The sequence below is a fragment of the Diadema antillarum genome, unplaced genomic scaffold, assembly GCF_040938485.1.
Source record: "Diadema antillarum isolate AM-2024a unplaced genomic scaffold, OU_Dant_1.0 seq00000217_RagTag, whole genome shotgun sequence".
Taxonomy (NCBI): domain Eukaryota; kingdom Metazoa; phylum Echinodermata; class Echinoidea; order Diadematoida; family Diadematidae; genus Diadema; species Diadema antillarum.
This window is the reverse complement of record NW_027271272.1, coordinates 353,823-380,646: the sequence shown is the minus strand read 5'-3', so window position 1 is coordinate 380,646 and position 26,824 is coordinate 353,823. Positions and strand designations below refer to the sequence as shown.

The 26,824-nt window shown below is 39.0% G+C and overlaps 1 protein-coding gene across 1 annotated transcript in view; it reads left to right on the top strand.

The window, feature by feature from the left end:
• LOC139729104 (exocyst complex component 3-like) overlaps positions 1-23,905 on the top strand; it is a 64,631-nt gene extending 40,726 nt beyond the window's left edge. Inside the window, exons 6-21 of the mRNA XM_071640031.1 lie at positions 1,808-1,921; positions 2,838-2,943; positions 6,905-6,988; positions 7,324-7,397; positions 9,526-9,630; positions 10,988-11,054; positions 12,233-12,325; positions 12,840-12,933; positions 15,329-15,522; positions 17,411-17,622; positions 19,075-19,146; positions 19,802-19,951; positions 20,754-20,868; positions 21,922-22,008; positions 22,477-22,569; positions 23,099-23,905. Of these exons, the coding sequence (XP_071496132.1) occupies positions 1,808-1,921; positions 2,838-2,943; positions 6,905-6,988; positions 7,324-7,397; positions 9,526-9,630; positions 10,988-11,054; positions 12,233-12,325; positions 12,840-12,933; positions 15,329-15,522; positions 17,411-17,622; positions 19,075-19,146; positions 19,802-19,951; positions 20,754-20,868; positions 21,922-22,008; positions 22,477-22,569; positions 23,099-23,179 (1,741 nt within the window). The 3' untranslated portion in view covers positions 23,180-23,905. The remainder of the gene's footprint in view (positions 1-1,807; positions 1,922-2,837; positions 2,944-6,904; positions 6,989-7,323; positions 7,398-9,525; positions 9,631-10,987; positions 11,055-12,232; positions 12,326-12,839; positions 12,934-15,328; positions 15,523-17,410; positions 17,623-19,074; positions 19,147-19,801; positions 19,952-20,753; positions 20,869-21,921; positions 22,009-22,476; positions 22,570-23,098) is intronic.
• Positions 23,906-26,824: the final 2,919 nt, after the last annotated feature.

Here is a 26,824-nt window from a genome sequence, read left to right as displayed (position 1 = left end):
TTTTTCATTTGAAGATACGCTCCAAGCAATAACAGGGTGCGATGTCACGTGGTGCTGACAGGAAACTAGATATATAAAGCTAGATGGAATAAAAAACAGAAACGACATCACATAAACCTTGCTGGCAGTCATGTTGTTACACGGTCACATAACCTTTCTCACATTTATATATACTGCAGCTCATCTGAATACTGAGTATCAAGCACTCACATGCCCATTATACAGAATATTACACCCGGACATAAACATGAACTTGGGGAATGATTGTGTAGTTCGATTGTTTGGAATTGAGGAATATATATAACAGCAGGAATGTAGGCCTATGTATTATTTTTACGATAATAGGATTATAGTGTGCACGGTAGTCAACCATCCATGTGTGCTTAACGCGTGGGCACTGTCCATGTTCTTGACTGTTCAGTGTACCGTCTAAAAACCATATCCAACACGTTTCCTTTTTGGAAAGTTCATAGTGTAAACGAACTTTTTACAATTAGAGAGACAAAGCAAAAACAAGTGTTTTGAATGTAATCACAAGAGAGAGAGAGAGAGGGGGGGGGCAGACATGATCACCAATCGTATAGTCATCAACTTGGTGTGAAAGTGTAATTGTTCAACTATTAAAGCAATCACTGCTTGTTCCGTAACAATGCATTCGGTTAGATCGTTCAAACAGGTCAAATATAGGATTCCTGCTTTAATCATTCTTTGATCGCAAGAAAGATTTTTTTTTGTTCCTCAGTAAAAAAAAAAAAAAAAACTCATCACCGAGTTCTGTTTGACTGTGTTAAAAAAAAACAACCAATCGAATCGTCGTGCTGAACAAACATAATGAAAAAAAAAACGGACGAAGATAATGAACTTCTAGTCAGTTCATTTCAAATCTTATTTCCAATGTTTCAAACTCTTTTAGATACAATTACAAAAGATCAATGAGATGTGAAAAAAAGTATAAGAGTATACATTTGAAAGCAGAAAACAAAATGAGGATAACAAGTGCATTACCTGTATTAATCCATTATGTTGTGTTATCAGAAATGAGAGGCACACGTATAAAGACAAGCATGCAGTGACCTAGGCGACTCGATTAACGTCAAATGAAATAATATGATACTGAGTAATCGTAGCACGCTGAAAAAACACGCAATTAACACACACACACACACGGTCAAGCAAACAAAGATTTATAAAGTCTTATAAAGTTTATAAATTATGACATTTCGCGAAGCAGTGAGATCGATCTCCATCACATAATGGGTTGATATATGCAAGTTAGCATAATTAATGATGTAATCGCTTCACAACTCTGGTATCCTCGGTTTGTATAAGAACATAATTATGAAAACAATATTATTTATATCGATAACTTTTTATGTAAATTTGATTCCCTCTGAAGAAAATAAGGATCGCTAAATTTTATTTTTCATGCGAAGGAAGTGGTTTTTTTTTCTTTCATGCCTTTTGGAAAGGCATCACTGCTTCACAACTCGTGTGAAACTGTCGAATTATAAAGATTTCTCCTTTTTAGGTCTAATTTTGATGAAGGGGTCATCTTTCGTCGTCCCGAGCATATATATTAACATTTTATCCCTGGATCGCTTTATTTATTTATTTATTATTATTATTATTATTATTATTATTATTATTATTATTATTATTATTATTATTATCATTATTATTATTATTATCATTATAATTATCCTTATCATTATCATTAATATTATTATTGTTATTATCATTATTTTTTATTACTATCATTGTTATTATTATTATCATTATTATTATTTCGTTTTTGGATAATTTCCAGGAGGGATGAGGAGGCGGCTACGTGCTACCGGGAGAACGGCTTCGAGAGCCCCGATAGACCCAAGGCGTGGAAGGAGAAGTGTCTCAAAGAGCTCCGAAAGGTTCCCCTCCTGAGGTAACGCTGTTACGTAACGTCCCCTAACTCCTGTCTGTCACATGTACCAACAGAGTTGCATATTCATAATAATATATCATATCGATGTTTGTGTATGTCGTATACATTTCTGTATGTATATGCATAAATATAATCATGTAGATAAATAAATGCATAGACAGATAGATAGATAGATAGATAGATAGATAGATAGACAGATAGATAGATAGACAGATAGATAGATAGATAGACAGATAGATAGATTGATAGATAGATAGATAGACAGATAGATAGATAGGTAGATAGACAGATAGATAGAAAGGTAGGTAGATTGCATCTTCAGAACTGTATTACCAATTTTAAGAATTGGTTCTAAATATAGCAGCACAGCGATGGAGACGCTTTTGATAATTCTGCAACAAAAATTGACAACATTGTTTATAACCAAAGTATGACACGAACAAAAGAGACGAAATTCGATCTATCTGGTGGAATATTAGCCGTGATTATAGTAGAAATGATGAAACTCAAAGATACAGCATCAAATCAAATAAATATATTTCTGGGAATCGATGTATTATTCTTTTGCTATACTACTGTTTGTATTGATTTTGTATTTGCTTTGTGACATTCCACCTTCTTGTGCAAATCGTCAATGTTACTTCGCAATAATTTTGTTGTTTCGATATGGAAAATAAATGATGAAATGAAATGAAATGAAATAAGTTGAAGCAAAAGACCGACGGCCTATAGATAAGTTCAACAACTGTGCCAACGCCCCGCATGTTTTGTGTGCTGAATGTGTATAACAAGTGAAGATAGTGTCGTCGCTTTTTAGTGCTTTGTCTTGTATGGTGGATGATATGTTACCTCGAAGCACCTGTCAGGTGACTCATAAAATAGAGTCATTCTTGCCCCCCCCCCCTCCCCCCACTAGAGTTGAGAACACACCGCAGCTAGACCGCTCCGAAGACCGTTCTTGGCTGGCCAAACACATGGAGCTCATGAGTCAAAAGCTGAGAGAGGACCTGCACGTTGTCAAGGTATGCATGACAAAGAAATATACCTCCCCCTATCACACCACCTGATTGGATGCCATTGTGTCCAATTCCGATTTGTTTTGTGTTTGTTTTTATTTTCCTTGTCTTGTAATAATGGATTTTTTTTTCATTCTTGCTTACGCCTTTGTTTGTTTTTGATCGTGCATATCGTCGTATTTTTTTTTTGTATTTTCTTAATGAATCACAGAAGTTCATGCAAACGAAAAGAACTGAGCGAAATTTGTCAAAATCCGCCATCATAAGATTGTTTAAGATGTTTAGATGTACAACATGCAAATTAGAGTAGAGTATCCGTGTTGCTGCATAACTCATTCGGTGGTCTGTCTAAAAGATATGATAACAGCCGTTGCTGTTACGTTTGCTACTATATAAACAGTTTTATGTTCTTTTTTTAAATAATTCTTTTTAAATAATTCAGTAAATAATTCTTCATGCGAAAGTTAGTGAGGCACTTGCGAGATTGTGACATTGGCTTCTGTATATCAACATTCCTTTTTAAACATGTGAAACTTTATTCGTTTCTGTGGATGTCTTGTTTCTGTTCAAGTTCGAGAACTCTTTAGTATTCTGTTTCTGTATGGAATTGGTATAAAACCGAAAGACATTACCCGTTCCGTCCTGTGTATTTCCTGAACAGTAAATCACCAATCAACCTTGTGATATTTGATATTAGGGACTTCCCACACAAAACTTTGCACTCTTTCTCTATTCATTCTCTATTCATTGGTCTCAAGCACTGACGTAAGATTGTTGAACTATACAAACGAAAATGAGATTTCCTGTAGCAGAGTTTGTTTTATCCAAGACAAGCCGTCTCCTGCCTTTCTCATTCCTGCCTTTTTCATTCGTTTTTGGGAGGAAAACCGGCATTCATTGTTGCTAGAAATTTCACAACACTGGCGCTGGATACTGGCGTTGATCCAACGCCTTTGAAATGATTGGCTAGGATAGTCCTCCGTCGTTCTTGCAGCTAAAGAAAACCAGTAAATAGTGCCACTTCCTTGTGTATGAGGTCTACCGCGATATCTAAGACTTTTAGACTGAACTGTCTCTGACCTGTATAATAACCATTCGTTCACGCCATTAAACTAACTGTATGCGGCTGTAATCTGCACTCACGCCCTGCTCACGTTAAACAGTAGGACCTTTCACTTTCTTTCGCCAATTTTGATTACCCTTGGTCATCATTGTAGCCAGCTATCAAGCGTTACGGGCTTTAATAGGCCTGTGTTGTCATCGTATAAAGTCGGATGCAGACATCAAAGCATGGGGTTTTTTGAGAGAGAGAGAGAGATAAAGAGCGCAGACGAGCGCAAATACAAAAGTTTTCAAGCCTGAGCAAAGAAACGAGAGCGTCTTTTAGGAAGAGTTCACCCAAAGACTCGTCGGCTGACTGGGTGCAGAGATTAGGTTCGTTGAGATTAGCTTACTGAGCTGGAATTCCCCACTCGTAGTGACGGTGACAGGAATTATTATCCTGTCTTGAATTAGTTCATTGGTACATTTGAAGATATGCCGCAGGGCATAATGTAAGCGTAATTCTAAACAGGTATCTAAATTTGTCTTCCCAAGCACTTTGAATGCATTTCGGTGTCATGCACCCCCCGGGCATGTTCTTGGTATTGAACTTGTGTTGAAATGAGCTGTAAAGAGATTTGTTGGGAAAGACTTGTAAGCCCTTTGATAATAGTCCTGCGCGACGTGTAAAGAGCAAAAGCAAGATTGGGAGTGACAAACATACAACCAACGAGCAAACAGACAAAAATGTAGAGATATACGGAACATGTTCAGACTTGCAGAAAATTATTTTCACCCGAAACACAATAGAACGAGTCTAGAACGTTAACAATGTATCTTTGATACATAATAAAAGGAGGGCGAGGTATTGACACACGCGAAGTGCACCACTATAATACGCAAGCGCTCCCTACGTAGGTTGCATGAATTTGTTCCGAACATACGACAGAAGCTAACATTGTGTGACAAAGTGATGCGTAGAGAATTCACCTGTTGATGCAAAAAGTATTGTCAAAAAAGTTACTTTTTGTAATTGTGTCAATATCTAGTCTGTGTAAAGAAATCACTCGTTGATGCAAAGACATCATTAGAAAAAAAAAGTTCCGTTTTATAAGTGCAAATGATTTAGTGTGCCCGGGAGAGCGACGCGAACGCATGCGAGGCGCATAAGTAATACACGTGCCTTGTGTGCGTTTGCGTCGTTCCTCCGGGCTTTGCCCCTATACGGGGAGACTAACCTCGGAATGACAGCCATCACCTTTCTTTTCGCATAATTGCTTCTATTATCTAGAGAGATATGAAAAACCATGCATGGATCTCGTCTCTTCTCACCCTTCCCCCTTCTCTCTCCGTTAATCTCTCCCTCTTGCTCTCCTTCCTCCCTCAGTATCCCAACATCTTCAACTCAAATCTCCCTCAATATTCCAAGATCTTCAACTCAAACCTCTAACAATATCCCAACATCATCAACTCAAATCTCCCTCAATATCCCAACATCTTCAACTCAAATCTCCCTCAATATCCCAACATCTTTAACTCAAACTTCCCTCAATATCCCAACATCTTCAACTCAAACCTCCCTCAATATCCCAACATCTTCAACTCAAACCTCCCTCAATATCCCAACATCTTCAACTCAAACCTCCCTCAATATCCCATCATCTTCAATTCAAACCTCCCCCAATATCCCAACATCTTCAACTCAAATCCTCTCATATCCCAACATCTTCTACTCAAACCTCCCTCATATTCCAACATCTTCAACTCAAATCTCTGTCAATAATCCAACATCTTCAACTCAAACCTTTCTCAATATCCCAACGTCTTCAACTCAAACATCCCTCAATATCCTAACATCTTCAACTCAAATCTCCCTCAATATCCCAACATCTTCAACTCAAATCTCCCTCAATATCCCAACATCTTCAACTCAAATCTCCCTCAATATCCCAACATCTTTAACTCAAATTTCCCTCAATATCCCAACATCTTCAACTCAAATCTCCCTCAATATCCCAACATCTTCAACTCAAATCTCCCTCATTATCCCAACACCTTCAACTCAAACCTCCCTCAAAATCCCAACATCTTCAACTCAAACCTCCCTCAAAATCCCAACATCTTCAACTCAAATCTCTCTCAATATCCCAACATGTTAAACTCAAACCTCCCTCAATATCTCAACATCTTAAACTCAAACCTCTCTCAATATCCCAACATGTTAAACTCAAACCTCCCTCAATATCCCAACATCTTCAACTCAAACCTCCCTCAATATCCCAACGTCTTCAACTGAAACCTCCCTCAATATCCCAACATCTTCAACTCAAACCTCCCTCAATATCCCAACATCTTCAACTCAAATCTCCCTCAATATCCCAACATCTTCAACTCAAATCTCCCTCAATATCCCAACATCTTTAACTCAAATCTCCCTCATTATTCCAACATACCTTCAACTCAAACCTCCCTCAATATCCCAACATCTTCAACTCAAATCTCCCTCAATATCCCAACATCTTCAACTCAAATCTCCCTCAATATCCCAACATCTTTAACTCAAATTTCCCTCAATATCCCAACATCTTCAACTCAAATCTCCCTCAATATCCCAACATCTTCAACTCAAATCTCCCTCATTATCCCAACATACCTTCAACTCAAACCTCCCTCAAAATCCCAACATCTTCAACTCAAACCTCCCTCAAAATCCCAACATCTTCAACTCAATATCCCAACATCTTCAATTCAAACCTCCCCCAATATCCCAACATCTTCAACTCAAATCTCCCTCAATATCCCAACATCTTCAACTCAAACCTCCCTCAATATCCCAACATCTTCAACTCAAACCTCCCTCAATATCTCAACGTCTTCAACTGAAACCTCCTATATATTTTAACTCTTTCATATTTCTTTTACACAGAAACTGTTCGAAAAGACAGTCCACCTTCACAAGGAGGTAGCACAGTTCTTTGTCGATGCGTACTACGAATACCTAGCCCAGCATGTAAGTCTATGTTTGCAATAATATATGAACATGTATATATTCGTATTATGCATTTTGTATTATATTTATTAGTTTGTATCTCTCTGTGGCTTATTTTGTTATATACACATACATTATACTATATGTTTGTTTGTGTGTGTGTGTGTGTGTGTGTGTGTGTATGCGTGTGTGTGTGTGTAGTATATGTCTGTATATATTCAAGTTTTGTGCTTAATATCCTTATATCCTCTTTTCATATGTTTAAGAAAGTTTCTATCCAGTGATGCCAGTTCTCTTTTGTTTTACTGTATTTGTTATTGTCCTTTATGTGTCGATTTTTTTTTTTTCAAACGTAGATTCAGGACATCATCTCGACCGGATTACGTCATAATGAAATCATCCAGCTGCTTAGTTGGCTAACAGAACACAAGTAAGCTTTTTTTAAAAAAAATCTTATGAAAGGCAAAATCTCCCCAAAGAGTACGTGGCCATACTCAAATAGGTACAAGAGGATTACTCAAAGGATAATACTCAAACGCCTAGTGAAGTGGGACAACTTGTTTAATATGATGTAGTTGTGATTAAAAAAAACCCCAACAGTTTAGGTAATTTCTGTGTGCCGCCATATTTACAAGGGGAAATTAGCATCTATTTGTGATGTCACAATAGTTCAGCGACATTAGAGGAATATAAATAGAATTTGACAACATTACCTGTTTTCTGGGACAATGAACGAACACCTGGCCTCGCTTCTCCGGAAGCGACCCCCTCCACTAACACACTCACACGCAAACTTGAATGAAAGTATCCCAGTAACAAGTTCTCAGAAAGTGTACTTTTCATTGAAGAACAGGGCAGGGTATCATCTAGAGTCATAGGCGGCATAACGGAAAAAAAAACCCCGAAACTTAACGAGACATTGACAAACATTTGAACAAACATCAACTTTTGAACGATTTGTCTGGATTTCCTTCGAGCTTTCACTACGTATTCCAATATGCTGCATTTACTTGATACATTACTCTAGTATTTGTATTGGGAAACTTCCCCCGCAAGTCTGCGCACCCGAAATGTTTACTAGCGGCACCGTTTCCATTTGGAACCCCATGGAGCAATAAGTCGAAAACAGCAGATCGTGTTATACATCATGCACCTTTATACTATTGAACTCTCCGTGAAATGCATTATACATTAGAATGGGCCAGGTCCATAACCTTACGGAACCGGGCGTCATAGGCCTCGTTACTTCACCCTGCTAACAATGTATTTAGTAGCCTACATTGCTCACGAAACCGCTCTTTTCTAGGAATCAAATACACGACGGTCTGAGAGTTTTACTAGCCACATGATAATGACAACGCACCCTATATCAAGACTCACTTTAAGTGGCCTCTATAGTAAGAATGCACGGTGTATTTGAATGTTTTCGGGGAACATCTGTAGTCTTTACCAGAAGCGGCGTAATGAATAGAGACATGACATGCATGTCCTACCCGTTTGGGTCGGCTATTGGTTAACCTGATCACGTGACCAAGTTGTTAATCGTGAATCATGGGGTATCGTCTGCAAAGGTATTAAAAGCAGAACTGATCCTCTTGTGAGTCATAGCATGTCTTTATACTCCGATACGCCATGTTGCGTATAGCAGCTTGATGTGCTGCACTTTATATATCGGGTGAAATCACAAGGATATAGGCCTTTGCAAGCCGGAACATAAAAGCACGATTATCTTTTCGAGTTCGATACAAGGAACAAGGATGTATCTTTGACCCCGTACCAGTGACCCAACCTTGTTCTTTTCTTGCACTGAAACTGACAATAGAAAGAGAATTATTTATGACTGTGTATAACTCGACTCCGAGTCTGGCTGAAAACAAAGCAATTATAGGAGAATAGAACATTCTCCCTCTCCCTCACCCCATTTCCTTGTGTTGTCTGTTGTCTGTCTGTCTGTCTGTCTGTCACTCTTGTCTTCCAAACCAAAACAACATATATCACAGGAGCGTATCAGGACAAACACCTACAATTATAGTCTGAATCATGTTCAGTGTCAATGCGGTCATGGAACAATATTCACGCGTAGGATGGCATTGTATTCCATTCGAAAGATGACACGATAATATGGCAGTCACGGCCCAGTGGGAACAGTAATGCAAACATTTTAAAACTGCGATTGCATTGGGGGGGGGGGGGGGAATCTGTGCATTTTCACAAAGGTTCAATATACTATTGATGTCGGGATAGGGTCCATATGCGATTCTGAATATACTTTGTGGCATACGTACACCCTACACTTCTATTTGCCGTTTGCAATTTATGCATGTATGTAGGTAGGCCTACTTATGACCCTATACTCAATGCTTTCTCTCTCTCTTTTTCATTTTATTTGTTCATTCATGTATACAATTATGATAATGATAACCACAGGCTGAGCGATATGTGTAATGAAATTCAAATGCTATCGTTGGCCCCTTTTAATTTTAAACGAAGTGGCTCACCCGTTTCCTTTGCTGTTTGTCACATTGTTCCCACTATTGTTATTCTTCCTTCTTACATAGAGCTGAGATGGAACAGTTCAACCAGTCGTTTGTTACCGGGGTGTGTCTGGTCAAAGCGGCAAACAGCCTCCTTCCGGAACACACCACCAGGGAACTGGAACAGAGGTACACTTATTACGTAATTTGTATGATATTACTATCGTAGAATTCAAATAATTATGTGTTGTGGGTGCTGGTGTATAGGGGCCGTGAAACGATTTTGTGGGGATCGTTCTTGCTACTCTTGGTAAGATCGGGGGGGGGGGGGCACCCAGCGCTCCCCAACCCCCCCCCCCCTTCTGTGCCAATGGGTCAAATGTGCACATATTTTGCACACATACGCCCTATGGACACGAAATTAACGAGGCACACAGAGAATTTTAAAAGAATGTTAGGAAAATCCTGTGATTGTTGATCTAGAGTTAGGGTTTGTAAGTTTTTCTTCTCTCTTTGCAACAGGCACAACTGTGTTCCAATAGCCGCAACTCCGTCCCATTGTTCCGCGACCAATATTCTATGTATTGTGTGTGTTTTTCAGCATCTTTATGACATGTACGCCCAACGGCGTCACTGTTATGCTGTCGTGTATGGCGTCCTATTATGCGCAGGTTTAATCAGGCATTTCGCTGCTTTGTTTCTGTGATTTGAGATGTTAAGCGGTTAACTTAACTATGTCGGTGGTTGTGTGGGTTGAATGGAGACACATAGTTTTGACGCAGATAATGATCTTACTGACGTGGCAAGGATATGGGCCATGTATTGTTTAAGACGGTTGCGCCTTCGTCTGCTTGTGATATTGATTTTAGTAAACATTACAGAAGGAATTGAATGCGAGCACAGGTACTAAAACATAATGTATTATTATGAATATGGCCTCATGTTTACACACTCATCACATGATCATTGTCACAGTGCTGTATCTGGTTGTAGGACTTCTTGTTGTATACATTGATGATCCTTTGTCATACTCTTATGTTTATGTATATGTGTGGGGGGGGGGGGGAGGGAGGGGGTGTATGGGTGCATGGTTTATGTATCTAAGAGTATAACGTTTAGGCAGTAAAAATGTAACTGCCTAAAAAAGCCAAATATCTACGTGCATTTACTAGCCTGGCACTGCATATAAGTATCAGCATACTTGAAGAAAATGCACTTATTTTGTCATCGTTGATAATGATCCAGAAAATCGCCTTTAAGTCCAGAATCAGACATCGTAATGTTTGTAACAAACGTGTGAGATGATAGACTTAAAGTACTTTAGAGGTTTAAGAATGAATTAAATTAAGAGCACCATTTTACAGAAATTATTTTTAACTTCTTGTATATGCTGATCTAGAAGCGTGTCTTGTATTTGATTCAATAATCTTATGTACTGTTATAGACGATATGCAAATTATATTCTAAGCTCCGAGCGTCCAGACCTGCTCGTGCTTTTGCACACACTAATGAGCCAGTATGATCATTTTTTTCTACTTTTGTACAGCTACATGAAAACGGTGCACGCAAACATCAAACAGTGGGGAAACGATGCCCTGAAGAAAGAGAGTGAGGTAAGCTATTTTATTGCCACTGTGTTAACTTTGTCATCGAAGCTAAGTGCATATAACTTTATTCCATTCGTTGTCCCATTGGCCCTAAAGTGGGAATTTCATTAACTTGGAGACTATTCGTTACCTCGGAGTGGTCGGGCAGTGGTCTCCGCGACGACTCCGGGACGTCTCCGGGAAACTAGTCGGTTGTCCGGAGAGTCGCGAGAGCTAAAATGGAACATGTTAAATCTTTTCGTAGACTTTGTGGTCCAGATGGTCTTGGAGGTAATACCATGACGTCTCCGCTACGTCGCCTTAGAAGCGGAGACTAGTTCTGTGAATTCTGTGAATAAGTTGTCACCTTGTTTGGAGACGTCTCGGACGTCGCCGTGGAGTTCCCGTTTTTGGTGAACTTCTTCGTCTTTCATAGAGTCGCACGAGTCGCGGCAGTCGCGGCGAATTCTCCGTCAGTGAACTTTTCAGGTAGAATTCATTATGCACCATACCCAAGGCTGGGCACACAATGGAGTGGTCATTCGTGCACGACTGTCATCAGGGAATGCAAATACAGACGAGCCCACGCGACCTCACCGTGCATATCATTTTTTTTTTTTTTTTGACAAGGCGTCTAAATCAAAGCAACTGTGGTCATAGGGCCCTAATCCTTGTAGACAGAACAACGAAACAAACTTTCAGCTCTATTCTTACAGATGAACATAAATGGAAATTAAGCGCTACATTCATGGACAACAAACTTGACCCGCCTTGACGTCTCTCTCGACCCAAGGGAGTAAATGTCTATTGTGGCAATGCAGGGGGTGAAATATCAATGGATAAAGTTTGTTATCATTAAAGGGGCTCATCAGTAGTGATTTCCAATTGTCCTACACAGCTGGAAAGCCATAATAGAGCTGTTTTAGCAGTGTCTCTTTTTCCATGGCATCACATTCCATCTTGCCACATATCACTTCAGACAAATCAATGGACTCTCTTTAATTTTTACTTACCAGTTTATTGTTATTGTTTTTTTTATTATCATTATCATTATTAGTATGATGATTATGATGATGATGATGATTATTGTTGTTATTATTATTATTATTATTATTATTATTATTATTATTATTATTATTAATATTATTGTTATTATCATTATTATCATTATCATCATCATTTTCATTATCATTATTATTCTCCAGGACTGGTTTAAGGACGAGCCTCCCAAACAGGACAAAGACGGTTTCCTTTACACAGAGTTCCCCGTCCATCTCTTCGAGCTTCTCCAGCAAAATGTGAGTTAATCGTGCACTGAAGATGTTTCGTTCAATCATCTCATATATGTGGCTAAGAAAATTGGAAAGCTTGATTGAAACCGAACATATTTTCATTTGAAAGGGGCACATTCAAACAGCATTTCGCGCAAGAATGGTTTATTCATGTCCATGTAAATCCTTTGTATCATAGGTACTTGTCAACTTTTATTTACACACACACACACACACACACACACACACACGCACACACGCACACACACACACACACGCACACACGCACACACACACACACACACTTTTTAATATTCAGCAAGTGTGTGAACCGCGAGAGCTGACGAAATAATTGTGTTTGATTCCATCTTTTTAATACTTGGACTGTCTAGCGAAATAGTGTTCTGGTTCGGGAATCACTAGCTAACCGAACGCTGCCCGAAATTGAGATTACTCCGTATGATGAGGGTACATGTTTAAACGAACCATCATTAGTGTAAAATTCATATGAGTATATCTGTATGCTTATCTTTACTATCAGTTGGAAGTATCTCGAGTGATCAGTGCCGGAACGTACAAGGCATTCCTGGGATATTGTCTGGATGAGGTCCGGATCATTGTACAACAGTACGCAGGTGAGGCATGGTTCGTGATTGGTAGGATCAAGGAGCTCCTTGGTAGGACTGATATAGTGATGGGAAGTTGAGTGGTGATTGTGAAAACGTGTTCGATGGTGTTTTTTGTTTTTTTGTTTTTGTAAGAACGCCCGTCAGAGATGATTTAGTTTTAACGCATTATTAGTTTGATTCATGAGTGCGAATTAATCTGCATGTACTCTGATGAGATACTCTTGACTATGCCTCCACTTCAAAAGACAGACAATTACACAGTAACACTTCTCGAGGTCGGTTCTATTGAGTGTGTCTGTGTGTATCTTTTGTCTGCATATGCATTCAGTACGGTCATGGGCAGTCAAATGCTTATTAATCTATCACGCGGAGATTACCTATTGGCAGATAGTTCTTCTTTGATTCTTTGTCATTGTTGTTGTTCTCTCTCTCCCTCTCCTACTGTATCTCTCATTTCCCTCTTTTTCTCTTCTTCGTGGTATATACCCTTGAGCGCTCAAGTGAAAATCCTGATTGGGGGCGTACAGCTGATCCGATCGTTCCGTTTTGATTGAACTTTTAGCCTAGAAGCGCACCAGATCCCAGTCTGCCTTCAAAGAGATTCCAATTATATAGCAACTACAGATAGACGCGTTCGTCATTGTTCCCCTTCTGAACAGGAATACACGCGCAACCAGTTAAGGATGTCATTTTTTAACAAAGGGACTGTTTTAAAAAGTCTTGTTTGTAACAAATTTTACCTTCCTATTGTTGGATCCTCAATCATGTGTGAGAAAGGCAGGTTTTATTTGTCACAAACAAAAATTTGTTGATAGCCAATCACTTTGATATATCCGCATACTTGGAAATCTTGAATAGAATTATATCTCCTATACCCTCCATGCTGGTACATTATCTTTATCCATGTGTGTGCGATTTAACTCCTTGCAGTTGCTTTTTGTCTTCAAGTTGAAGTTCAATTTTATTCGTTTTTTCCACAATATACAAGCATAAATCTCACTTTCTTGAGTGACAGAAACAATGCATACAAATGTACAGAGAAAACAACAGTAATAGAAAAAAAAACAGTAGCGAACAGGTAACGATAGTGAAATAGTTGTCAATATATGCACTGTGTGAAAAAAAAAACGGTCAGTAATACCTGTCTCTTAATTCATATTCAGTAATACCTGTCTCTGTCAGTAATACCTGTCTCTTAATTCATATTTTAACTCTGCAACACTTTCATTTTAATGTGTGGTGAATTATACAAATCAGCATTAACTCTTCTCTCTCTCAAAAAAACCCCCAAAATAATGGTAACATTAACGACAGTCTACCCCCCCCCCAAAAAAAAAGATAGAAATATAAAAGACGTAGAACTATTTGTGTCGAACGCGACTTAAGTAGGACTGTCAACCAGCTGCATAGACTCAAAATGCAATTCACGAAAGAAGGGTGATCGCGCCGAAAGCACGTTTCGGGATTGTTTATCGAAGGAAATCAGATTTGATTCTTGCTCTCGAGTTCACCCGCAGAAGCTTTTTTTTTTTTTGGGGGGGGGGTGTGATAGGCGTATGATCAACCATTCAGAAAAAAAAAAAACTTCGTCTCGTGAGTTTTAATATAAGTCTGGATGTCCCTGCGTGAATGTGATATGAGGGTCGACTCAAGGGCAGCGCCTCGATGTGTCACCGCCGAGCTATATTTAACCAGGGCGATGAGCCGATCACCTCCCTGATTTAACCCGAGCCTGCTTCGTCCCATTGCTTGACGGACGACACTCCGGCCTTCGAGTGCGGCACCTCGAACTTCTCGTCAGCTTGTGTAGAAAATAAAATAAGATAGAAACCACCAACAAATGTCGTAGATCCTACGTCTATTTTTGTCTTCGTAGCCAATAATGGTGTTAAGGTAGCACGTCAGGATTGCCAAAAGAGAAGGAAACACAGGAATCACACACACACACACACACACACACACACACACACACATACACGTACACACACACGTACATTCACACACGCACACCCACCCACACGCACGCACACAAACACAAATGAATAACAACATTATGAAACAGTTATACCTAACACAGTACACTCACTATTGACAATTAAGTTGGAAAGCGTAACGGAATTAAGTAAATTATCAATATTCAAAATTCCTTTCATGTTTGATTCATATTTCCAACGAAACACGGGAAGAGGACGATATGTGTACAGACTCATAGAAGTACCAGGCATTGAACAAAAAATTCAGGAATAAAGGTGCAACATGTCAATATACTCATTTATGCAAATCATAAGTTGAAGCGTGAATACTTCTGTTTCACTGCAAAGTATGAACCATGAAACCTGTTGATAAAAAAAGTAAACTCTGTTCGCTAAATCTGTTATTCTGCTCTTTTCGTTTTATGCAGCCGCCGTGAAGGCTTACATCCCGACGCGGTCGGTTGCGACGACGCCTCCGCCCTCGCCGACACCGTCGCCGAAGTCGAAATCGTCCGCGGCCCTGGTCAAGAAGATCAGGCAGAGAGTGGAGCCGCACCTCGCCCAGATCACGTCGGACGAGAAGCGGCAGCCAAACAAGCCCAAACATTACGTGCAATACGCAGTGAGTTTCCGCAGCATACTGAGAAAACTATGACGAAAATACTGTTGATACTCAGTACTGCTACCTATACATTTATATAATAACGATAATAGTGATGGTGATGACGACCACAAAAACAACAACAACACTGTCTATAGTAATGATAATGATGTTGATGATGATAATGATAATAATAATGATAATGATAATGATAATAATAATAATAATAATACCACTACTAATAATAATTATGATGATAATGATTACTCCGATCATGGAAATAATAACGATGATAAACATAGTTATAAGAAGAAGCGTGATAATGAACTAGATATATCGCTACGGCGACTGATATGCCTCCGCCATAATGCATGGTTCTCCTAATACATAGGTCTATAGTACAATGCCTTGACAATGTGTGATGACAGTTTCACACAATTGGCAAAATATTAAAATGACAGGTTTGACACAAATGTGCTGAATGTTCACTTTCCTAGAACTAGGTTCAATTGGATGAATGATTAAAATGTCAGAGTGCAGGTATTTGGGGAACTGATGATTTTTACTTGCCTTTTGACCCTTTTGTAAGTTTATGCATTAAGTAATTTTCAAGGTATTAAGAAAAAGTATAATTTCAGTATCAAATGGGAAAATAGCATTATCTAAACCTGGCCTTTGACCTTTGACCTCACAGTTCCAAAGAGAATCACTGTTAGGTTGAACATGCATAAATATGTAAGTTTTATGATGATACCTTGAGTTACTTTTGAGATATGGAGGAAAAAGTGCAATTCAGCACTTTCACTTGACCTTTGACCTTTTGGCAAGAAACTTCCCACAGAATATATATTGGGTAATACATATACATCAGGTTAAAAAAAACCTTCAGGCATTGCATAAATATAAGGAAAGTAGTGATATTTTGAGGAGTTGACCTTGACTTTTGACCCCCTGACCTTTGAACCATGACCCCCAACTTCCCTAGATAATCACTGCCCATTGGAACAAGCATATATACTAAGTTCCATGGAGATACCTTGAACCATTTGCGAGATATGGAGAAAAACATGAATTTTCAACCTTTTTTTTCACTAAATAACCTGTGACCTTTGACCTTTGACCCCGTGACCCTAAAATCCAAACAAAGTATTATCCCCCAGGATATACCCTCATACCAAGTTTGATGTAAAACCACCTCACGGTTCTTGAGATATCGACAAAAACAAAACGGGACGGACGTACGTACGGACGGACGGACGACCCGAAAACATAATGCCTCCGGCCACTTCGTTGGCGGAGGCATAAAAATGTTTATTGTTGGTAATAACAGTAAGATTGAGGAGGGGTTTTTCTTTTTTTTTATTCAAGGATTTTTTATTGATGTTCCTTAAAGGGACTGTACAGTACTGGTTGAGGTGAGGATTTAGGTTTATAACATTCCTAAACGAGATAATGAGAAACGTCTTACGAAATATGAAAGAGCATGTAATTTTAAAAAGAATTCAACGTTTATTTGATGAAACTTGGTTTTCAAATGGCTGAGATATCAAAAAAAGTGATAATGATAAAAGGTGACAGGCCACGCCTTTTATTAGAATCTCTTTGTTTCACCTTGTTTTTTGATATCTCAGCCATTTCAAAACCGATTTTCGTCAAATAAACTTTTGATTCCCCAAAGAATTGCATGCTCTTGGACATCTCATAGAGTTGTTTCTGAATATCTCGCAAAACGTTAAAAGCTAAATCCTCACTTCAACCAGAACTGTACAGTCTCTTTAAGATTAACCTTCTAGAAGATTCAGTCTTTGGTTTGTCCTTGGGTATTACGATTGACATGGTCAACTTTTTTTTTGCACCAGTATCTCTCACATGCTTTCTCTCTCTCTTTTTATGATTCCGGTGAACATAGGGTGCGGCGCTGAATAACTTCCTAACCATCATTGACTGCTCGCACATCTTCAAGCAGCAACTGACGCCGACGGCCAAGAAGGCACCTTTTTCGGTCGAGGACAAGGTGGTGCCGAAGAAGAGTCCCGAGAAGGAAGCCGTGGACGATGACGACGAGGAAGTCGACGACTTTACCTACTCCCTCAACACGATGAGGACGCTGGCCGACGAGTGGTGAGGATATACGCGGGGACTGGTGTTTTGTCTTCTTGTCTCATAATATGGAAATGATGATGATAACAATAATGATGGTGATTAAGGTGAATGATATGATTTGTGATAATGATAATGACAATTCCGATAAAGCAATGATGGTTTGGAAGATGATGAAAATGATGATAACGACGATGATGATGATGATGATGATGACGACGACGATAATGGAACAGTCTCCCAAATGATATTAAGCAGTGTGTCTCTATATCTGCATTCAAGAGAAAATATAAAGAATATGTCGTAAATTCATATACGTGCAATAATGCCTTCCTGTAATAATTTCCTTTATGCTAATATATGTACATATCAGTAGTTTTCGTTTTGTCTTGTTTTGATTTGTTTTGATTTGTTTTGTTATTCTTTTTTTGGTATTGTGTCATAATTGTTGCTGTTTACTAGGGAGAAGCCTTGACAGGTCAATGGCCTTTGCTTCTTCCTCCACACCCTGTATTGCATATTATGATTGACATGTTGTCCTGTATTGTTCATTCTCTTTTTCTTTTCTTTTTTTAACCAGTTGTGCAAGTTGTGGAAATAAATGAAATGAAATGAAAAATGAAATGATGATGATGATGATGATGATGATGGTGGTAATGATGGTGGTGGTGGTGATGATTATGGTTATGAGGATGATGAAGATGATGATGATGACAGTGAGGACGATGATGATGGTGATGATTGTTGTTGGTGAGATAATCGTGTTTGTGATGGTGTTGCTGATGGAGATGCCATACTCAAGGATTACATTTCAAAATGAATATGTCGATAGGGAAGAGTTAAGGATATCCAAAGACTGAAAGAGAAGAAGGAGGAGGAGGAGAAGGAGGAGGAAGGGAAAGATAAGATTCTGATGAACAATGGAGATGACTATCAATAGCAAGGAAGAATGGGATGCGTGACACAGCGAGGACATATGGCTGCGAGTCAATTCTTTATTCATTGTTCCATATTCCACATTTTATATGAATGTCACTTTCCATACGAGAGAGCTCCATTCCGAGAGAGAAGTACAACACCACACTGCCAAATTGAGATGAAAAATAAACATGTGTTATATGCAATCATGAATAAAGTGTAATATGATTGGTTGGAGCTTAAATCTGAAGTCATTTGAATGCATCATGACATGATTATGATGCTCCTTAGGAATTCATTCCTTATGCTATGCTCTTGGGAGGTGCAAGTGTTGACCCTTAAAGTTTCATCTCCTGCACCATGGATGGACCTCTAGTTTTTAGTCGTGGCGTTTCTTTTCCTCCTCCGTGAGTGCTGTACAAATAAAATGATAACAACTGAATTATTCTGATTATATGCTTTGTTTGCCTTTACTCAAGTCTGTATACACAGCTAGGCCTACCCAGAGAAACTGAACATAGATTTTAATCGTGTCTCGTTCTTTTTTTATTGCAGCGTCGAGAAGTTCCTCAACGACCTTTACGCCGAAATGAAGCCACTCCTCAAGCAAGTCGGCACCAAGCAGTGGTAGGTACTCCACACACCCGCCCCAGTCCCCTTACTCATTACCTAGTGCATGACATTGTGTTTTGATGCGATAGTCTATGACAGCGCTTACTAGTACTTTTTCGTCGCTTGCAGATTGACCTGGACTATTAAAAATGATAATAAACATTTCTCTCTACCTGGTGCCCTGTCTTGTCAATACAGACAAATCTTCGTGACCCATACTTCCAAACATGATTGTATTTTTGCAGGTATTGCATAGACATACAGTAACGCCATTTCTGTGTAGGATGAATTGCAGTATACCAGTGTTATCAGTTCAACGGCGAATTTTCTTCTTGCTCGTGCAAATAACGTCTCATAAAAACAGAGAAAATTTATTTATCCTCATTTCAGACAGCGATGTAAATCTGACATAGTCTGCAATGATGGCTTATTTGCATTTGTAATGCATTTTCCCATATCAATTCAGATATAGATGAAATCAAATGGCCGGACACAAAATTTCAAACACGGAAGCAATGCCCCATCAATGGCCCAATCTGTTACGAAAAAGATAAAAAAAGATAATCGAAAAGGTGTTTGTGTATGTACTTGTTGGTGTATGTGTGGATATCTACGTGAATATATGTTTATATTTGACAAACTTCCTTAACTCCTGTGTATATTTCCTCAGGTTCGGCATCAACAAAACGTCGTGCGTTGGAGATGTGTGCGACCTCATCATCGACTACACGAGTCACGTGAGACGAGTGCTCATCAGTGATTGGCCAGACCGACTCGAACAGTACCTGCGGGTCGAGTACTCAAAGGGATTCTCCAGAAAGTAAGCTGGTCATACCCATTATACTTCCGGTTTTTGTCTAATCGTATTATTGTTTGCTTGTGTCTTCTGTCTGTCTGTCTGTCTGTCTGTCTATCTGTTTCTATCCACTGAAGTATTGTTTACACTGTTATTGTACTTTTTTTGCATTTTCATGTAATTTTATGAAACATTACAGTACATGATAGTCAAGAATTAAATGGGGTTAACATTTCCGCAAAGTGTTGGATCATACCACTTTTTATCTGTAAAATGATCGATGGTTACATTGTTATGTGGTGGCTTCGACAACATCTTCAGGGCCCTGTTTTATGAAGAGTTAAAATTGATTATATAGTTGATTTCAACTCTAAGTCTATGGCAGCCTGTGTGGTGAGGGAATTTGTAATCGATTTTATCTTTTGATAAAACGAGCCCCAGGTGGAATTGCAGGTATAATGTTCAATTTTGCTGAAACTCTTAATTGTTTCGGAGTGTGTTTTCATCTCCCACGGAACAAGTTTGTGTTTCGTAAGTGTTTGTCAGTTTCGTTCTGCTGCTTTGTTTTTATTTTATGTTTCCTCGAAGCCTTGTCGGGTCACGTGGCTGTCATAATCTGAATTCCTCCCATAATGCACTGGTTGACCATGTCTAAACAGAAATTCTCTTTCTCTTGCTATTTATATTGCGCGAAATCGATTAGATAAAGAGCTCAATGGGCACTCGAAGATGAAAATATAATGGTGAGATAGGGAAATGAGAAAAGTTCAGATATCATTAATAAGTCAACTCATTGCATTTCGACCTTGCCTTCATCATTGTCCAGGGGAGTCTGTATTACGTGCAAGAACGCCAAAGACCGCCGGGACGCCGCCGACCAGATCTGCTTGGAGATGGACCAGGTGGAAAACACGCTAGCCCGTGTCACTAGGGATGGTCAGGTGTGTTGTGTGCACTGATCTCTTTACAGGATGTGTCTGAATATCTCATCGGCCTATTGCTTTGAAGCCACCGCGCCGCCATCTTACCACGCACATCGCCCATGCACTTGTATAGGGAGCTCTCGACATCACTCTGTAATCTCTGTAGAAGTCCTCAATGAGTGTGCCTGGTAATATGGCGGCGCGGTGGCTTCCCTTTTTTGTACAGCGTGAATGGGCCAATAGTGGTCTCTAGAGATCGGTGGTTGTATGTCCGTGGTAAAATACTAGCCCCATCAACACTCATCGCCAGGGTTACCTTGTTAGCCAAAACCAGCGAGGAACAAATAGGCAGCGATGTCCCATATATTTCTCGATGTATACCTATAATTATATGTAGGACGATATACTTAATTGTGGTTTTTTTTTTGTACTGATGGAAGTTCTTGCGCTGATTTCCCACTCCGCTTGAAAACCACGGCCCTGTGTGCATAAAAGCTAAAATCAAACATGAGAGTCAATTTTGAATCTCTGCATATATCTCTATACTGACAGGTTGATAACTGATTTACCTTTGATGACATCTTCTTATGCAACAGGGCCAAGGATATGTGTCCATCCATAATACATATCTACCTATCTACCTATTTATCCATATCTATCTAACTCTATCTATCTGTCTGTCTATCTATCTATCTATCTATCTATCTACCTATCTATCTGTCTATCTATCTACCGATCTATCTATCTAACTCTATCTATCTCTCTATCTATCTCTCTATCTATCTATCTATCTATATATCTATCTATCTATCTATCTATCTATTTATCTATCTATCTCTATCTATCTATCTATCTATCTATCTATCTATCTATCTATCTGTATATATATGTGTGTATGTGTGTGTGTGTGTGTTTGTGAGTTTATGTGTACCCGTAGGCAGACATAATAGAGAGATGGAAGAGAGTATCTATCTCACTTGTTTATTAAACTATCAATTCACGTACCCAGTGACTCTTTGGGATTTCCATTTATAATCCTTTCTTATGTTATTCTTTATTGTATCATTTTAGGCTCGCATGTCCGGGTTGAACATCCTCTGCCGGATGGCCGAGGTCGTCAGACTGGCTGACAAGTCCATGATCGATCTCGTGGTAACGGTGAGCATCAACCACATTGTTTGTTTTTTTTCCCTTTTCTTCCCCCTCCTCCCCCGTCGATGACTCCTCGTGGACCCACTGGTTCTGTTTTATGAAATTGTTTCGCCTTTTTCTATAGCTTGCCCTTTCCAGCTGTTGGGAATTTTTTGACTGACAGTCTTAAAGGACAAGTTCATTCATGTACAGGTGTATATAATAATGTGTTTGGATTGAGTGAATGCTGCAATATTGTAGTAGAACCCTTCAGTGAAAGTTTGAGAAAAATCGGACAATCCGTTCAAAATTAATTAATTTTTTAAGTTTCAGCGCCAGTTACAGGTACAAAATATATACAACACAAAATGGTTTATAATCAAAGTTGGCAGAAGAAGAGAAATAGTAAAGTACTAGCAGAATATGCAAAAAGAATATATCTATTTGATATGCTTATTTGTCATGCCCACTTACTAAGCTTCCTTTTTTTTTCAGAGCCTGATCCAGAAACACCCTGAATTAACAAGGAAACAGTTGAAGGCTATTCTAAGGCTCCGTGGTGACATCAGTAGCTCCAAAATTAAGAAGGTGTGTATTGTTTTTCAATCGATTTATTTGTTTGTAAAGAACGATTTTTCTATCGTGTGCGTGTGTGTGTGTGGGGGGGGGGTAGAAGTCGATGGGGGTTGATAGCCAATGCAACATCATGAGAACTTGACACTAAGTTGTCACACAATAAGTTTTGTTCCCACATCTTTGCCTCAGTAAAATTCAGAAGTCTTGTGGTCTTGCTAAATCTCAAAGATTAATTCCTTAATAGTAGTACGTTTGAAATGAAAAAGTAATGAACAATAAAACTGTTTTTTTTCTTTCTATCGAGAAGACACCAGAAGATTATTGATTGTGAAGGGGGTATCTTTATCCCATTAGCCGCCTGCATGCATCGTCAATACTTTTTATGCTGTATTTTATCCGTTGCATCACTGCCTGGTGCAAGCTAATAAGTACATTAGGTTGCATCCTAATAGTAAGTGCATTACATTATTTAAGTTTTAGTCTGTATGACAGCCTTTCTATGTGTTTTCATTTCTGCTGTGTGATATTTCATCTCACTCAGATCCTGGTCAACTCCATGGCACAGGACGATACGGATAGCATCGGATATGGCTCAGGAGAATCGACTGTGACGATAAACTGAGATGTTCGCAAACAACTCCTGGAAAAACCGCACAGCACCGAACCGAAAGTAGTACCCGGGACACCGGAAACAGGAACAGTTACTAAAACATTATACCGCGGTGCGCGTGCTGTGTATCAAAGTGCAAGTGAACATACTTTTTTTGTGACCTATGACCTTATGATTCTGACATTGGAGCTATACTTCCTGACGGTGGGAGGGGCTACACCAGCTGAGCAGGACGAAGATGTCACTTGCGCATCATGTACATTGTGTTGAAGTTGAGATTGATGAACTTCACGGCAGGACATATTGTGCCAATCTCGTTATAACTATCACATTACCCTTTTCCAATCGGTGGAGTTGTCATGGAAACGTCAACTTCTTCCGTCTTCCGAGTGGAGCAAACGATGTACATACTACCGGAGTGTACGTGATCGCAAATGTGTGAGCTAACTATGCAAGTTTGCATGCAGAATGAAGTGTTTAAAGTGTGACAACAGCGGAGTTAGTCGTTGTGTGTTTTGCGAGCAAGCAATGAACGTAAGGAATGCCTACTAACCCTAAACACGAACTAGGTCAAGACTACCACCCGCAATATCAATGGAATGTCGAGACGAGATTGCAAAAGGGTTAAACCTGGTGTGCTACAACGTTTAAATTAATGGCTGACGTCATCTCATGGATGGAACAGCGCCCTCACACCTTCACGACAGCTGGCTGCAAGACAATGTAGTGACACGCAATCACAATCTCCCTAGAAGCCCGCGCGGCTGGTTGCTACAGACGATCAATAGAAGAAAAGAAAAGAAATGTTATATTTTAGTCCTTATAAAATTTATGATCTGTTTTTGACGAGCTTCACATGTGGATAGTAATTTTCTCTCATGTTATTCACTATTTTTTTTTTGACAAAGTGCACTCCCTGCAGCATAAATTTTGCCATACAATGTTTCCTTTCAGTGTGCTTCAGCATTATTTTGACGAGGGAAACTTCTGTGTATGAATTCCAGAATGAAAATAACCATTTTGTCGATTCCTAATATCCGTCATTACCACAACGTAGGCTATATGAATGAAACCCGTAACACGTCGTAAGTCAGCAACACAATTCTCACATCCCCTCCATAATACTGATGATATCCAGCGATAAAAACATGCAAGCAAACAGACGAACGGACAAAAACTGATGGAAATGAAACGTACTGTTACAGTAGCAAATTATCTGTCATATACTTTCTCCTTAATTGTCAAGCAGATCGCATGAATACGCATTCTGTGGCAATAACAGTTTTCATGCATTTCACGTTGCTTGTGTTGTTTGAAAGAAGTCATTACTTTCTCCTTAATCGTCAAGCAAATTCGCATGAATACGCATTCTTGGGCAATAATAGTTTTCATGCATTTCCCTTTGCTCTATTGTTAGAAAAAATCATGAACAACTTTTTGGAAATCATGGTACGAAATGATCCCGGTTTTTCCCAAACCGTAAGAGTCCAGTCGTCAAAAATTTTAAAAGATTGAAATTGTTGGAATGGACACATAAGTTGTCAAAGGTCTCCGTCTCCCTCTTTCATATCTAGATGTAACCTACAATGTAGTTGAGCTAGAATGATCTAAATACAAAGGTCCGCGCATTTTTGTATTTATCTGTGTAGTAATATAGAAAATGAATAAAATGCATGTTTAACACACGACCGTAACAGGAAAAATACAACTGTGAACAGATTCATGATAGATCAGCAACTGCAGACTTGAGGTTTACGAATTAATTCATGCTATATATATGTCGCAGTAAATCAATCTGTAGCAAGTTATAGAGCTGCTTAGTCTCTCAGATTCTTTGCAGGGGGCTTCCTTACAATGGCAATATTTCTTCATATCTGGAAAAGAGCATTTATCAGGGCCTTTCTCACCTTTTCATCATTTTTTTTTGACCGCTCAGATGCATGTACGTAACCATGCTAACATGAAATAAATCTTCCTGCTTCCGTTTTGGACTCTTCGTGATTCCGACAGCTGATTGTCAGCATCTCTAAAGTTATATATCCTGTCTACATGAGCCAAGGAGTTTTTAACATCATGCAAACCTATAAGACACGCACCTTATAAATTAGACAAGTATTGTTTCCTTTTTTAAAGATAACCGACTTTTACATAAAATATAGGGTTCTCTTTTTGTCAATGATCTCAATGTGCAACTCTTCTTTTCCTCAAGTTTACAACTCTGTCCGTTCGATTTTGTCGCAGTTGTTCCTTTGCAGGTGCCGATTTATTTCCTTCACATTCACTGCCTTTTGTATGATATTATCTCTTTTTTCACGCTTTCTTGAAATTTATTCCACTTTGTCTCGTTACTGTGTCTCGTTTTACGAGTAGAGTCGAGCTCATATACCAGTCCAGAACTGCCTTACTTTTGTATTTTAGTTTCCTTAAAAACAACCAACCAAACAAATGCGGTTTAGGGCTGCACCCACTGCCCGTTACGAAAGATGTATAATTGCTATTGAAATTTTGTTTTCGTCAAAGCCCAGCGAAGTTTTACGTTTGCGATTGAGCCGGGTGTAGTTACAATACGCATGTAAATTTCGCGTAAAAGCTGTTCCATTTTTTGTACTTCGTTTTTAGGTTCGTTGGTGGAAAGGGGGTATCGGAAACATATACGCTACGTAGCAAAGACTAAACGAGATTTATGAAAGATTGAAAGCTGTTAAGATAATGAGGCTGAAACGCTGCTCCGTTTAGAAAAAGCAGAACGCGGGATTAAAAAGGCAGAAAAACTGATATGCAATGTCGATGTGAGTGTGGGAAGATAGTTTATAGTAACATGAACTGTATGGGTGTTTGTGTCATTCAATGTGTATTTGAATCTGTAGACTCTTCCGCTTGAAATTTACTATGATAATTATGTTTCCAGTTTTCGTGTGAATAGTAGTGTTTGCTCTATTTAAGATTGTCGTCAAGTACTACTGCAGTGTTATACAGCAAAGTCGCAGAACTGATGAAGGAAGATCATGCACAATATTGAATTGTATTATCATTATTGTAATACATTAATTACATCTAAGTATAATGATTAATAATTTTGATAATGTAAAATCTGAAAATTATCTACGTTGTCAATGATGCTGTTGACGGATTGGTTGTCCATTGATGAAAAGCGTTAATGAGCAACGATCGCACGTTGAGAGTGGAGACGTACCCCTCCTTATACTCCCTTCCCCTCCCCGAAACCAAAGGGGAGATGACGCAATGATAGAGGGTGCTTTATCCCCAGTGTAAATGTGGAGGAGTGCTGAGATCTCTTTATATGCCACCTACCAGCGGCGAATGCAAGGAGGATCTGGACATCTAGTGTTCAGAAAGCTTTGGCAATTTTGATTCGTAAATAATTGCAGGAATACATTGTGATATCTTATACAACACGTTCACTTAGAGGTGTTACGTATAATGGTCTTCACCCTACGTGCGGTGCGAATTGTATCAACAGGTGTAATTGTAGCCTCATTCAGCTCGGCAGGACTGAATACAGCTTTAAGTTTCTGCAGTGTGTCGATGTATTCAATATCGACTAAAAATGGATATGCGTTTGTTCGTAAAATGTACAGGATTGCAATAATTTGAGCATTAAAATGTTATTTTGGGTTCTTGGTTGATGAGAAAATT